The sequence below is a fragment of the Panthera onca genome, chromosome D1 (assembly GCF_046562875.1).
Source record: "Panthera onca isolate mPanOnc1 chromosome D1, mPanOnc1 haplotype 2, whole genome shotgun sequence".
In the NCBI taxonomy this organism is placed as follows: domain Eukaryota; kingdom Metazoa; phylum Chordata; class Mammalia; order Carnivora; family Felidae; genus Panthera; species Panthera onca.
In genome coordinates, this window is record NC_138348.1 from 8,336,969 (window position 1) to 8,352,231 (window position 15,263).

Below are 15,263 nucleotides of genomic sequence, written 5' to 3' on the forward strand. Positions count from 1 at the left end.
GAACTAGAGACTGATGTATTTTGCTGAAGTAGTTACATTTTAAAGATTTATTCATAAAGTAAGACAATTTAAAAAGATTTTCTGGGAGCGTCTGAGTGGCTCAGTTGGTTGAGCATCTGACTCTTCATTTCAGCTCAGGTTATGATCCCAGGGTCATGGGATTGAGCCCCACTGCTCTGCACCACAGAACCTGCTTCAGAAGTCTCTTTCTCCCTCTCTCCCTCTCTCCCCTCCCCTGCTCTCTCTTTCTCAAAATAAATTAACTTAAAAAAAAAAGAAAAGAAAAAAAATAAAAAGGTTTTCTGTTTTGAAGCCTGCAAAGGAAGACTTTTTAGCGTCTTGATCTAATTATATTGGTTTTTAATTAGCATCTAAATATATCTACTAATTACAGAATTTAGCCACTGACAAATATCCTAAACTTCCACAGCCCTTTTCACCTCTCACAATAGATTAAATAACTCAGTTAAGAATTAGTAATAATTAGTATTTACACAGTTTGTTATTTACTACAACACTATAAAGGATGGCAAAATAATTATAGCCATATTAACAAAGGAAGATGTTGAACCAGTTAGATGAGCTAAGGTCACGCTAAAGCAGGAATGTGCCAAAATTAGACACCAAAATTCTTGTAGCCTAATTCCCATATGCCTCATCACACAAAAGAATCTATAAGAATTACAACAACAACTCATGAGGAAATCTAGAGTCAGAGAATATTATTTTTATATTTTAGAGAAACAGAATCTTAAGCAGGCTCTGCACTGAGTGCAGGGCTCAATCCCACGACCCTGCACGACCCCAGCTGAAATGAAGAGTCAGATGCTCAACTGATGGGAGACACCCAGGAGCCCCTACAGTCAGAGAGTATTATTAAAGTGATACTGAAGATAATCTTCAACATTCTCGCATTATAGATAAGGAAACTAAGGCCCCAAAAGGTGATATAACTTCACTGTTCAAAGCCACACTTCTAGATGTTGTAAAGCAACAATGAGAATTCACTCCTTAATCCAAGCTCAGCAATCGTCAATCACTAGAGGATAACAGCTCTCCTTAGCAGTCACTTCAAATTTTTTAGTTTGTGAAACAGTCTCAATGTTTTCACTGATACTGATCAATTCATTCACTAACAATTAATTACCCGGTACCTACCACATGCTAGGTCCTGTACTATGCGGTATTTATTATATGCTAGGCACTGCATTACCTGCATTTCCACAATTAATCCCTACAATATTAATATAAGGTAAGCACAATTGTCTCTATATTAAAGATTAAAATTTAGAAAGACTAAGTAAACCACCTGTAGTCTTCAGAAAGGAAATATAAAGGAAATGGTGCCCTTCCACTTCAGCAGCCACTGAAGAGCAGCAACCACGTCTCTGCAGACCCCATGGTCCTGGGTCTCAACAAGGGCCCCAAGGTGACCAAGAACTTGAGCAAGCCAAAGCACTGCCGGCATGAGCACCCCACCAAGCACATCAAATCGGTGCAAGACAAGATCTGAGAGGTGTGTTTCACTCCTCACGAGAGGCACCCCAGCAAGAGGAGCTGAGCAGGTTCTGGCTGCCACCAGGATAGGAAAGTGGCTGCTAAGGGCTGGGCTTCCTGTCCATTCTGTGCATAACAAAACCTTTACAGAAGAAGAAGAGGATAAAAGAAAATAGTATAATCACATTTATAAGTTTATCCTAACAAAAAAATCTTTTTATTTTAAATATTGTAACTCCATGTATGATTTCATTTGAAAAAAGGGATCTATTGTCAAAGAAGTTCGGACAACCACAGATCCCTATATAGCACCTATGAGTGACCATATAGTAAGTATAGATCTTAGATCAGAAGTTGGGGGTACCTTTTGGAAGGCTTGGAATATCCTTTTTTTCTTACATCTTCTAAGACCCCGGAACAGATAGCATTTGAAGTAACTTAACTGAAGGCTGAGTGTGAGAAAAGTCATCAAAGAAACAGAGACAATGGGAAGGGCTTCTAGTACCACTTAATAAATGTTGGCCTGAACAATATTAAATAAGGTCCAAAGTAGAAGAATGCATGACTTCTCTTGAGCAATACTCACAAAACAGTACTACAATATAATACTGGTTACCTACTTTCAGAACATAAAATCTCTGTAGTATAAGATCAAATTAATTAAAAGTTTCATTTGCTGTCATTCCCAGCAGGAATTCCTTTATCTTTGATTGCTAAATAGGTTTCACAAGGCCCACAGCAAAAAACCCAAGTGCTAAGCAGTGCAACTGTTATGGAGATTTAAAAATAAGCTTTGGGGGTGCCTGAGTGGCTCAGTTGGTTGAGTAACTGGCTCTTGATTTCAGTTCAGGTCATGATCACAGAGTATGGGATCAAGCCCTGCATCAGGCTCTGTGCTGAGTGTGGGGCCTCCTTGGGATTCTCTCTCTCTCTCTCTCTCTCTCTCTCTCTCTCCCTCTGCCCCTCTCCCCTGCTTGTGCTAGTTCTCTCTCTAAAATAAAAAAGTTTTAAAAATTACTAAAAAAAAAAAATAAGCTTTGTAAATAAATATATGCCTAATGACATCCTTAAATGCAGCAACTGCCCTAGGGCCAACCTATAGGGAAAGGAGAACCTTGAAACAATTGGAGCATAAAAAAATGTTTTAAGGAGAATATTAATTTTAACAAGTGTTCTGATTTGGGAAATATTTGTAGAAGAAAACCAAATCAAGCAACCATGAAAAAAATTTACCTTTCTCCACTATACAATGTGTTTTTATTCTTGCCATAATTTTGGTGATATAAAATCAGAGACTTAGAAAAATGGCATTCTATTAAATAATCAATCACAGCAGAAGTAATCACATGCAGTATTTCTAATGTAAATGATTACCTGAGAAGTCCGTCAGAAGTCTTGCTAGGACTTGCTTGTTTACCACTTCAGTCTTACTAAGGCTCGATATAATATCTACCCTAGTAGTTTCTGTGACAATTGTGGGCTTCTTGGAAATCCCAAGATCAGATCCAGTGTTAACTTCTGTGTGTTCTAGGACATCATACGCTCTCTGAAGCCAAGAGGATTCTGGAGCACATGTGAAAGTGTGCTCGAGTGTTTCTTCAGGAGGAGATTCTACATCACCCTGCACAGAAGCTGACTTCTCAGTCCTCCTTTCACTCAATTCTTTAAGGGCTTTGATTGTGAGCTCTTCCTGTTCTAAGTCAAGAGATGCCGCTGGAGTACCTCGGGCAGGGAAAACACCCAGAACCTCACTTCCATTGGTCTCTTTGCTTTGTTCCATGTGTTCGCTTCTTCGGTCTTTAATTTCAGAACCACCTGACTCACTTTCATGCAAGACTTCCACAGCAAGACTTGTTTTAAAGTCCCTAGTCTTCTCTGATGTTGCGTCAAAGGCATTCCCTTCACCTTTACCTATGATTCCTTTCTCTCTGGTTTCTGTAAAGGCTGCTATCAGGTCCTCTGGGGAAGAATCATCTACATCTTCAACATTTTTTTCATGTGATGACTCCAAATAGGCAGAGGTTGTCACATTTAGTGAGAATTCTGTCTCATGAAGAACACCTGGAGATACAGCTGAAGGATGCTGTGGGTTCTCAGTTGCAACATGTTTTTCAGCAGCAGCTTCACTCATACTACCTGACTGCTGCACATCTGATGTGATCTTCAGATCACGTACTTGTGAACATGCTGCCTCACCCGCTGGACTCCTTTCGGGAATATCAGGCTGAACGTGTGCTGCCTCAGGGTCACTGACTGGCCCTTCAAAGGTTTCACATGTTTTGTTTTCCCTATTGCAATTGAAAGCCTCTTCGATTTCTCTTTCATCTCTTTTTACAATAGCACTTGGAATGGAAACAGGTTTTTCAGCCTGAATTTTTTTACCTTCAAATGAAACACTGGTTGTGATGTCCTCTATTACTGTGTCATCAGACTCACCAGAACTATCAGCTTCTGTCACTTCTCCTAACACAGAGCTCTGCCAGTTCATTTCATCTTTCAGGTGGCCATCAGGTAAAACCACTTTCACGGTGGCCGCTCCAGAACCCCGAGAGACACCTTTGTCAAATGGAGATCCAGGGAACTCTGCGACTGTGTTATCTTGTTTCTGCGCATGGCCTCCCACACCTTTGATATTGACTTCCTTTGTGGAATTGAGACAATCCGGTACAGGCTTGTCAATGTTAGCATTTTCTTGTGGGAGGGATTCCTGTGCCCAATCACCTGCTGATTTAGTGATGGGAGTGTTCCCATTAATAGAACGTATAGGAATTTTCTGGTGAGTGTTAGTTTTAAGATTTACAACCGGGATTTCTGATTTATATTCACTCATGTCAAGTCCTGTGGTTTTTGTGATGTAGTCAGACTTACAGCTCTCTTCTTTTGCTTGGGGAACCAAATCCCAAGTCAGTATTTCATTAGTAAAGTTATGCATATCATTCACACATCTAGACACTTCTTCCAGTGCTGCAGTTGTGTGTGAAAACTGTCTAGTGAGCAATGCAGAGGTTGGGTAACGCCCTGCCTCTTTACTTCTCAGTGGAAATACTTTGTCATTAGACTCTAAAATGTCTGCAGATGTTTCTTTATCAGTGTTCATTGCCCAGCTACCAAAATCATTTGTGCTCTCCTTATATACATCTTTAAATTCTTTGTCAAATGCTTCTTTGTCAATAATTACTTCAAATGGTGACTCAGGGGAATCCTTTTCAATAATACCACCTCCTGAAACTTCAGATGGGGACAAGGAATATTTACAAATGCCTTCTGCCTTAGACTGCTGGGTCAGTGGTTTCTGAGCTGTCAGCAAAGTGAACTTGTCATCAGCATCCAATTCAGTTTTACCGTCTGTACTTGGTACCTCATTTGGGTTCTTGGACTCTTGATCTTTATTTATTTGCTGTTCCAGTAGACTCATTTCCTTTGAGAGAAAAGCAGGACGATCTGGGAAATTGGCCGGAATGAAAGGACGGTTACACTGAACTCCTTCTGCCACAGAATCTGGGGAGTATGCTAGGTCTTTACTGGTCTCTTGAGGCTTTTCCATCTTTTTCACATCTAGGAGAGCCAAGGAGACTTTTCCTTCTTTGGCTAAAATAGGCTGGCTGCCTGACACTTTGCTTTTTTCTCCGTGTAGTATTGTAAGGTCATTGTTATGCATTTCAGAAGATGAAAAAGAGGAAGTCATAATTTCTGAAGGTGGCTCACCAGAGCAAAGAGAGCTCAATCCCTCTATGGTCAGAATTTGAAAGAAAAAAGTTTGTTTACCAGGCACAATTACACATTAACTACTCAGGCCAAGCAGCATGCTTTTCATTTTTCAAGTTACATATATATACACACAGGATGTATATATACACATACACATACACGCACACAACACACGTAAATATGTAACAAAACAAGGACCAACAGTAATCCTATAAAACATGCATAAAATTGCCAACAGTCAAACAGAAAAAGCTGTATCATGCTACAAATTGCAAATGACAAAATTTCATGACATATTTTTCAGTCTACTTTTTCCATTGTAAACGTAAAGCATAAAGAAGTATAAAAAGATTGGAAAGTCTGGGAAGGTTCCTTCCTTTGTTTTTTTTGGTAGAGCTATTCAATGTAATCCATATAAAACAACTCACTATTATGAAGCACTGATATGCTCTCATCTGTAAGCTGCATATTTCAGTACACACAGCTTCTACAAATCCACTGTTACAGTCCAACAATTTGAGATGGAAAAAAAAAAGCGACTCCCAGTTCTTTTGATTCTCAGGAGACATAGCAGATTCCTCCCAGGTCTAAGAATCAGACTAGAATTATTGTATTCTATCCTAGGGAAGATTGGTCTCAGGTACAGACGGCCTCCTTTAAAAAAAAATTTGTTTTAATGTTTATTTACTGTTGAGAGAGAGACCAAGAGAGACAGAGAGACAGAGAGAGAGAGGGAGAACGTGAGCAGGGGAGGGACAGAGAGAAGGAGACTACAGAATCTGAAGCAGGCTCTAGGTTCTGAGCTATCAGCACACAGCCCTATGCGGGACTCAAACTCACAAACTGTGATCGTGACCTGAGCCTGAGTTGGACAATTAACTGACTGAGCACCCAAGAGCCCCAGGTGGCCTCATTCGTTTTAAACTAAAGAGTATGAAAAGGATGGCTGACTTCAAATCTCTTGCATCAACTTGCCAATTTAACCAACACTGAACTGTGTGAATCAGTGGGGTTTGTCTTTTGGTTAGGAAGAATTAACTCCAGAAATCCTTTTAAAACAGAAAATATCCTTCTGAAAGTAATACATTAAGTCTTATCAGTTCTTAATACCACAGTAGCCAGTGATTTATCACATTGTTTTCCAACTTTCCAATCTAGCAAGTTTTTACTTGAGAAAAGATCAAAACAACCATCCCAAGGGCAGGTGCTGTCTTTCGTGCATGTTGTTACCTCTGCAGCTGGAACAAAAGTAGGTCTTAAATAAATAGTTCCAACTGAGTGAATCAAAGATTCAGTTTGGTCAGATGAGAGCTAAGCAGGTCCAGGACAGCAACACCTTGAGTGTGAATGAGTAATTGTGAAGATGTGAAAAAGAAAAACCTTTGGGATTACTTTTATTCAGCTTGTATTTTTTTTTTTTTTTCATGTGAGGAGCTGAATACTTGACGAAAGCAAAATTGTAACTTTATTCAAAATATAAGATTGAAAAGAAAATTAAATATCTTACTGCAATAAATAAAATTCCACTATTATAAAAATGTTTCCAAATGCCAGATGATAAAGTTCCTCCACATCAATGCATCACTGAAATTTCATGTAATAGGATCTGACCTTTTAAAATAGTTTAATTGGAATCTGGGTATTGAGGAAAAAGTCTTTGTAAACTGAGGAATAATAAAGTTTGGTGGTACAAACTGTACTAGTGAGAGAGAAAATATTTGAAGCAAGGTGAATGCACATTTACTTCTAATGTAGTAGACAGATATGGTTTGCATCTATCATTATATACTATGATATAATATTATATAGTACTCAACAAGACCAAATTAAGGGAACAATATAAATGAAGCTCAGCATTATAGGTTAAAAGGTTCAAAACCTGGGACCTCTGGGTGACTCAGCTGAGCATCTGACTTTGGCTCAGGTCATGATCTCACAGTTGGTTGAGTTCAAGCCCCGTGTTGGGCTCGCTGCTGTCAGCACAGAGCCTGCTTTGGATCCTCTTCCCCCTGCCCCCCGCCCCTCCCTGATCACTCTCTCTCAAAAAATTAACATTAAAAAAAAAAGGTTCAAAACCCTGTAATTTAAAGAACTACGTTTTTAGTAGTTCATTTATAGGCTACACTTAAATCAGAAACATTCCATGATCTGAGCTATGTATTGTTATTGAACTTACTGGTTATTGTTTCTACCAGTTCAATGCTCAATGGATTAAATCTGGATTGGGTGAAACTGTTTGGGAACCCCTCCCTTCAAACATGAGTGGAACTCTGACATGATCAAAACTGAATCCACCTTACAGGGAATGCTCAGCTTACATGATTTATAGAGACTGCACTATCAGATTACTCAGACCAACCATCTTATAGACAAAAATGGACAAAAAGAATTAGTAATAATTCCACAAATATTTACTAAGTACCTATCATGTGCCAGACACTGTTTTAACTAGACTAAGAGGCTCCTGGGTGGCTCTGTCAGTTAAGTGTCTGGCTCTTGATGTCAGCTCAGGTCATGATCTCACAGTTCCTGGGATTGAGCCCTGTGTCGTATATAGTGGCTCTGATAGCTTGGAGTCTGCTTGGGATTCTCTCTCCCTCTCCCCTGCTCGTGACGTGCTCTCTCTCAAAAGAAACAAACATTAAAGCAAAAAAAAAAAAAAAAGAAAGAAAAGAAAGAAACTAGATTAAAAGCAGTGAACAAAACAAAAAAATCCTTGCCTTTGTGGTGCTCACAGCACAGAGTGGGAGATAGACAGTAAGCAAAATCAACAAGTAAAATGATGATGCGGTGGTAGTGGGCTTGAAGAAATGAAAAAGAAAGCAACCTGCACTGATTGGTCATCAGAGAATGTGCACATTAGTGGGAAAAAGCATGTTGGAACTGTTCTAACATGCTTTGTCAGGACACACACTTGTCAGTTTTCCAAGCCTTGTTTATCTTCTTTGAACTCTTAATATTGTAAAAGTTCCAAGTTAAATATACGATAATCTGAGGTAAAGCTAGAAGATTACGTTAGAAATCGTTCTCAGAATACCAGCAAGTCCTGCAATAAATAAACTTCCAATATTCTTTAATTAAGACTCATATGACGTCACTCTTATGCACAGAAAAATAACTTATTTGTGTTCCTAGTAATTCTGTGACTTAATATATGGGGTGGAGAGTGCTTTCTGGGAGGTTAGCCTTGGGGGCGCAAAGAGAAAGAGCTCAATGCTGCAGTAATCGTGCAGAGACCGTGACACAGGCGCTAGCTCTCGATATCAGCAATCAGGCTTTCCCACACGTGGCAAAGTAAGGTAGACCCTCACCTGTGCTTTAATTATCATGTTTAGAATTTCAGCAAATGAAAAGAAGTTCTTTGGCTAGTTGAAACCTAACAAACTTGGACACAGCTGACTTGTACCAAGACAATGGAAAAAACTGGGCTGGAAGTAAAAGAGTTTATAAAGGCATGAAAAAATTAAACAGAATGAAGACCAGCATCTACTAAGCCTTTTTTTAGAACAGCTCCCGTAAGCAAGGACTCTTCCAATTAGTGAGTAGGGCACTTAATAGTCACTGGTGTTGTCCAAGCCTGCAAAACAGCAGGAAACGCCAGGGAGTTTGAAGTTTGTTAGTTTTTAAAATACTATATACTATAAAACTGCCTGATAGAATAACTTGGGATCCTCTTACATTTCAGGAAATGTCCACTCCCTTTCCTTTTTCAGAAGATCCAACCCTTCACGTGTATTACAAGACTTACAACATTACTCAAAACCACTGTCTGTCAAAAAAAATTTCCTCATTGTGAATATTTGCTCATTTATTTTCTATTATAGGATTTAACGTGCATATTCATTTTCAAGAGTTCTAATTAGTTAAAAATAAGGGGTTATTAACAAAGGGGTTATACACTTAACAGCTTTGTTAAAAAGGGAATTATGTATGTTAAGTGAAAAATATCATAAGCCCATGATGATCATGAGAATGTTCCCAAATTTATCCAGTACTGAGTTCTTTGCTTACCTATATCTTCTTAAGCTCTAAATATTTAGAGGTCTCCATTTAAGTGTATTACCTGAAAAAGACTAGGAAATTAAGTTGGCAGTCACAGTCTAAATTTCTAGACCTCTCCCAGACCACAAATTCCTATCAAAAGATGCAAAATAATTTTATCACATTTACTAATCGCATGGTCTTGGCAAGTTGCTTACTCTCATCTAAAAAAACGGGGATACTAAAGCACCTAACTTGAGAACTGCTGTGAAGGTTCAATGAGTTAATATGTGAGAAGAGCTTAGAACACATCCGGCACTTAATAAACCCTCGGTAAACATCCCCTAACACCTCCACATTCTCAAAAAAAATTCTCCTGACACAGAGACTCCACATCATATGCCTTTTTGATAGGGGAGAGTATGTAACACAGAGCAAACTCAGAGTTTTAGACACTTTCCCTCCTACCATTCTCAAATAAAAGGAAGTAATTACTAAGGAGCTTTGATCTATTTCAAAAATCTGAGTGAGGCAACTTCTCAATCAGTTATTACTCAACAAATGCCTGCGGCATTCCAAGAATCATGCTAGGTTCTGTGTAGGTAAAGACATTTAAGACAGCCCAATACAGAAAAGATTTGAAGCCAATGTTGAAAGAAAACAGAACTTTTCCCATTTTACCACCATCAAGGTCAAAGTATATTTTAGTTCAGTGTGCAACTAGCTGAACAGTACAACAAGCTGGCACAAAAACACGGTCTGACACCATCTTTGACAATCCCTTTCAAATTTTAGAACTGCTAGTACTTCATGTGTGATCTCTGACTTACTGACTCAGCATTTCCTGAGATGGATACAATCTGCATTACAAGTGTCCTAGGTAATGAACCTGGTTTGAAACCCACAGCCTGCCTGCACTTGACAACTTCCATCCTGTAAAAATCCCACAGGAGATGAGCCTGACACTTCTCTCTCACTCTTGCCCCTGGATGGTCCTCGTCCAGAAGCACAGCTTATAGGTCAGTGGGGCGAGGGTGGTCCTTTGTGCCTGCTTTAAATGCTTCTACCTACTAATTTCAAAGTATAGGAACTCGAAATTTTGGCTGAATAAGGCAAAAGCTCCATTTGACTAGAGACTTTGGTGTGGGAGTTCTGGAAGAAGTTCCTCTCTCCTATGCCTACAGTATTTTACCTCACAGAACAAGGAGGGGTTAAAAATGGCAGAATGAAAAATCAACTTCCAGGTAAGCACTGTGTTCACACCAAGTAAATGCACTGGAATTGAAAAAGTCCCTTCATGTGTTGTTTATCCTTCAAAACAGCTCCTCTTTTATTCCCCAAACTGCCTTTTCAAAAAAGATGTAGTATTTGTATTTAGGTGTTGGTAACTTAACTACTGAAAACACTGTGATCTAGGAAACAAGTAAACAATAATGTCATCAGAGTTCTTCCTAAAAAGAGCGAATAGCTTAGAATCATTATAGTTACTGTCTGGTTACTCCCCCCACCCCCTCGCCCTCACTAAGGAAATTTATTACTTTTAATTAAAAGGATAGCTGGAACATGGAAAACCATACACATCAGTGAAGAAATACTATGCATATTCATACAAAGGAGGCTTGAAATATTCAGGTATAGGTTTTCCTACACTTGAATTTTCTCATGTTCACAAAACAGGAAAAGACAAATTCTCGTGCAAAACAGTATCAGCAACTTTCAGCCACAGCATCAAAATAGGAAGTTAGCCAGCAGACACTTTGCAGCCAAGCTAGATCCTAAACAAAAAGTCTCTTTTGTACAAAGAAAAATGTTTTGGTTTTGTTAAAAAAAAGGCTGTAACTGGCAAATTTCTTCCCTCAACACTTGCCCCAAAGTTCAGTGTTTAACTTCCTATTCCAGATGCCTACTGCATTACTCAGATTGAATGCAAATGTTCATTACTGCAAATGTGCTCCCAGCTCTCCAGGGTAGGTGGTTCCTCTCTTTCCCATCTTATTTTCACCTACTTTTCTTCCATGTTTTCTAAAGAAAACCAGAGTATTTTCCAGCCTCCACTCTTATCAAAGGTTTCAAAAGTAGAAACCAAATTTCAGTTTGATTTTGTGCTGACGGAGGGAGCACATATCCCCAATGATACTAAATTATATCACTAACAGCGGTAATATGGTTCAAATAGTAATTTCTGCCCCTTCCCCTGCTCTCATGACTGTAACATCAACCTGAAAATGACATCTCTAAAAAATATCCGCAAACCCTAAACTACGACTAATATACTTTACCATAGGCAGTGTTTATGGGCATGGACTTTGGAGTTCTCCATCTGTCACTCTGTGATCTTGAGCAAGTTATCGCACCATTTTAAACCCAGTGTTCTCATCTGGTAAAAGAGCTAGGAGTGCCTTTTCCTCCATAAAACTGGCTGTGAGGAGTAAATGAGATGGTTCTCATCAAGTATTGAACAAGGTAAAAGCTCAATAAAAATGAGCCACATCCTATGTCTATAACTCTGTTGGTATCCTTATTTTACAGTCAGGAAAACACCGTGAAAATGTATTCCCCTATTTTGAAATACTCAGGGATTAGGCTGAAATTAAATTCTGCTTGATAAGAAAAAAGGAATCAATAAGAAAAAGACTACAAAGGATGAACTCAGGAGTACAGTTTATTTAAAAAGAAACGGAGGGACGCCTAGGTGGCTCAGTCAGCTGAGCATCTGACTCGGTTTCGGCTCAGGTCATGATCTCGCTGGTTTGTGAGCTCGAGCCCCACATCAGGCTTTGTGCTGACAGTGCAGAGGCTGCTTCAGATTCTATCTCTCCCTCTCTCTCTGCCCCTCCCCCCCAAGTAAATAAACTTAAAAAAATAAATAAATAAAAAGAAATGGAGTATTCTATTGTCATTACAAATGTATTTAATAGCTGTCAAAAAGTTTACTTTGCTAATTTAAATAGCTGTATACTTCAAAGTAGTACAATTTTATAAATATTATATAATTTTATAAATATTATATAATTTTATTTTCTGTCCTTCCTTTATTCAGTCCAAATTAATGGCAGTTTTTTGTAAATGGGATAGCCCTGAAGGCCAATAATGATAACTATTTTAGGACTGAAGATGTCATTCTTAAATATGAAAACATCCTACTCAATAACTGGTACATATTGCTTAATATGGTTTAGATACATAAAAGTGAGACACAATTCTCCAAGACTAAATGGTCAAGGGCTATGGAAGCCAGAGACAGATTAGTTAGTTGGGTTGATGCCAGTGATGGACTCAAGGTTCCTCTTTTTTTTTTTTTTTTTAAATGATTTATTTCTTTTGAGAGAGAGATAGAGAGCCATGAGCAGAGGAGGGACAGAGAGAGAGAGAGAGAGACAGAGAGAGACAGAGACAGACAGAGAGACAGAGAATCCAAAGCAGGCTCCAGGCTCTGAGCTGTCAGCACAGAGCCCATTGTGGGGCTCAAACTCACAAAACCATGAGATCATGACCTGAGCTGAAGTTGGACACTTAACTGGCTGAGCCACCCAGGTGCCCCTCAAGGTTCCTGGTGGTAGCAGCAGTCACTCCGAAAGCCCTGCGTTGGGCCAGACTGGTCTCAGCTATTCTCCCCAGGGTTTTTAAGCTAGTTAATCAAGGACATCAACATCCTCTTTCCTCATTTTTATTAAGGCATTCTAGAAGCTACCGTTCTTGGCTATTCTAGAACATACCTAATTACTTGCCAAGGTGTTTCCTCAAACAACAGGCTGATCTCTAGACTTGACAATGAAGTAGAGTACCGATTGGGTTACTTTTCCATTACGTGTTTTTTTTTGTTTGTTTTTGCAAGAGAAAAATGTTAGTACTAATACAGGCTAGACTGTACTGATGAGAAAAAGGGAATCAAAAAGAAGAAGACTACAAAGGACCAACTCAGGAGTACAGTTTATTTAAAAAGAAATGGAGGGGCGCCTGGGTGGCTCAGTCTGCTGAGCCTCCATTCCTGGGAACGTCAGGGGTACAGCTTTTTAAACTGTTACTCTACTGGGCACCTGGGAGGCTCAGTTGGTTAAGTGTCCGACTCTTGATTTTGTGGGATCAAGCTCTGTGTTGGGCTCTGTGCTGACAGCACAAGTCTGCTTGGGATTCTCTCTCTGCTACTCCCCACCCCCTTCAAAATAAGTAAATAAGCTTAAAAAAAAAAACCCCAAACTGCCACTTTATGATACCCTTTTTAACAATAACATTTTCCTAAATCTGCACTGGTCAAAATAGCTATAAGCAAGAAGGAAAAATGGCAAATCTATTTTCTTTTACAAACTCACTATGCCACTGAAGTCTACTTAAACCTTAGTTTTTAATTAACAAAATCCTTTATTTACCTCCATTCTACTTGAATGTATGTGTATTTTTCCTAACAGGACCTAAAATAATTTTTGAAGCTATGACACTTATCTTGTCAACATTCCATATGTTAGGGATGTTGTGCTTGGCTTACACTGTTACACTATTTACGATATCAGGATATCAATTATCCCCTTTTTGAAAAAAGTGACAAAAAGTTATAAGCATGAAGAATTTATTTTAAAAGATCTCAAATAGTTACAACAGAGAGAATGTAATGATTTGTTCCATTTACACTATGATATTTTTACCAGTTTATCTTCCAGAGTAGAATACATGTAACACCTACTTGCCTAAATTATTAAATTTCTCATAAAGAAAAAAAATTAAAAATATCATTTGGTTGGGCTCCAGATGTTGAGTCTCTTTGTAGATTTCAGTTATTTTCTAGTATTCACAAAATATCTATCTTTTAATATAAATGCTTAATTAAAAAAATTTTGTTTAATGTTTATTTATTTTTGAAAGAAACAGAGACATAATGTGAGTGGGTTGGGGCAGAGAGAGAGGGAGGCACGGAATCTGAAGCAGGCTCCAGGCTCTGAGCTGTCAGCACAGAACCTGATGCGGGGCTCGAACTCACAAGCTGTGAGATCATGACCTGAGCTAAAGTCGGACGCTCAACCGACTGAGCCACCCAGGCGGCCCATATAAATGCTTAATTTTAGAGGTCATGATTTGACCCCAAGATACCCAAATTCACACAATGAGACACATTACAAAGGGGCTGGGGAGATCTAATATTATCAGTCTGAATTAAAAGCAATAAATTATCTACCATGCTTTCTAAGAAGCAGATTAAACCCCTGAAAAAATATACTTGTTCACTTTAACCCATTATATTTTTATTCTTATAAGGTCAAAGTCTTCCTACCAAACCAGCATTCACACTTTGCATCTACAGATGGGACAATTCCAGCGGGGACAATAATCTGTTTGCACAGAGGCTTCTCAGACCTATCTAGTGAGTTTAATTACCTTTTTTTAAAATAAGGGTTTTCCATTGACCTATATTTTAGGTCAAGTACAACCACAGAAATGAAACTGTACTTTATTATCAGTGCAAATGTGCTCTCCCTTGCAGATTCTTGGTAGTGCTACCCCCACATACAGCTATCACACTCCAATCCCCTTCTTCACTGGCTGGGAAATTAAACAAACAAGCAACCCCACAATCCCTAGGAAAACAAGCCTTGCTTTTCAAAAAGTCAACTGACTTGTTCAATGTCCCTAGGCAATTTGGTACGAGCCTAGCTCTTGGGACAAATCTCAGATAAATTCACACTAAAGTACTCTAGCTAGGTTGATGGATTAGCAGTTCAGCGGAAGCACACTTTTATACTCTTTCCAAATCTACTACCTCTCTAAACCAGTTACATAACTGCAAATCAGTAAGTTAAATGCATCCTGAGTGAGTTGTTTTCTGAGCCACAATTCTGTCTGCTCTAAATTCTGTGGCTGAGTTTATAACCTTTAAGAAATGCTCAAAACTATACCTAAAGCTTTTGCTCTGTTAAAAGAGTCCACCTACCTAGCCTTATTCTATTAACCTTTATAGGAAATCCAATGCAAACTGCTAAATATGAAGAATTGGTTTACAGATTTTATTTCAAGGGATTTGGGAGCAATAGAAAACTTGTGCCTCATATCCCCAGTTACAGCCTCTTTCTCAACATTTTTCTTTTATA

At 38.7% G+C, this 15,263-nt stretch overlaps 1 protein-coding gene across 3 annotated transcripts in view; it reads right to left on the reverse strand.

Moving 5' to 3' along the window:
- The window catches only part of RTN3 (reticulon 3), a 59,071-nt gene that overhangs the window by 31,345 nt on the left and 12,463 nt on the right, over positions 1-15,263 (reverse strand). The window contains exon 3 of one of the 3 annotated variants that reach the window (XM_060607024.3): positions 2,872-5,226. The exons of the other annotated variants lie outside the window; for them this stretch is intronic. Within the exon in view, the coding sequence (XP_060463007.3) occupies positions 2,872-5,226 (2,355 nt within the window). The remainder of the gene's footprint in view (positions 1-2,871; positions 5,227-15,263) is intronic. 3 annotated transcript variants of the gene reach the window in all.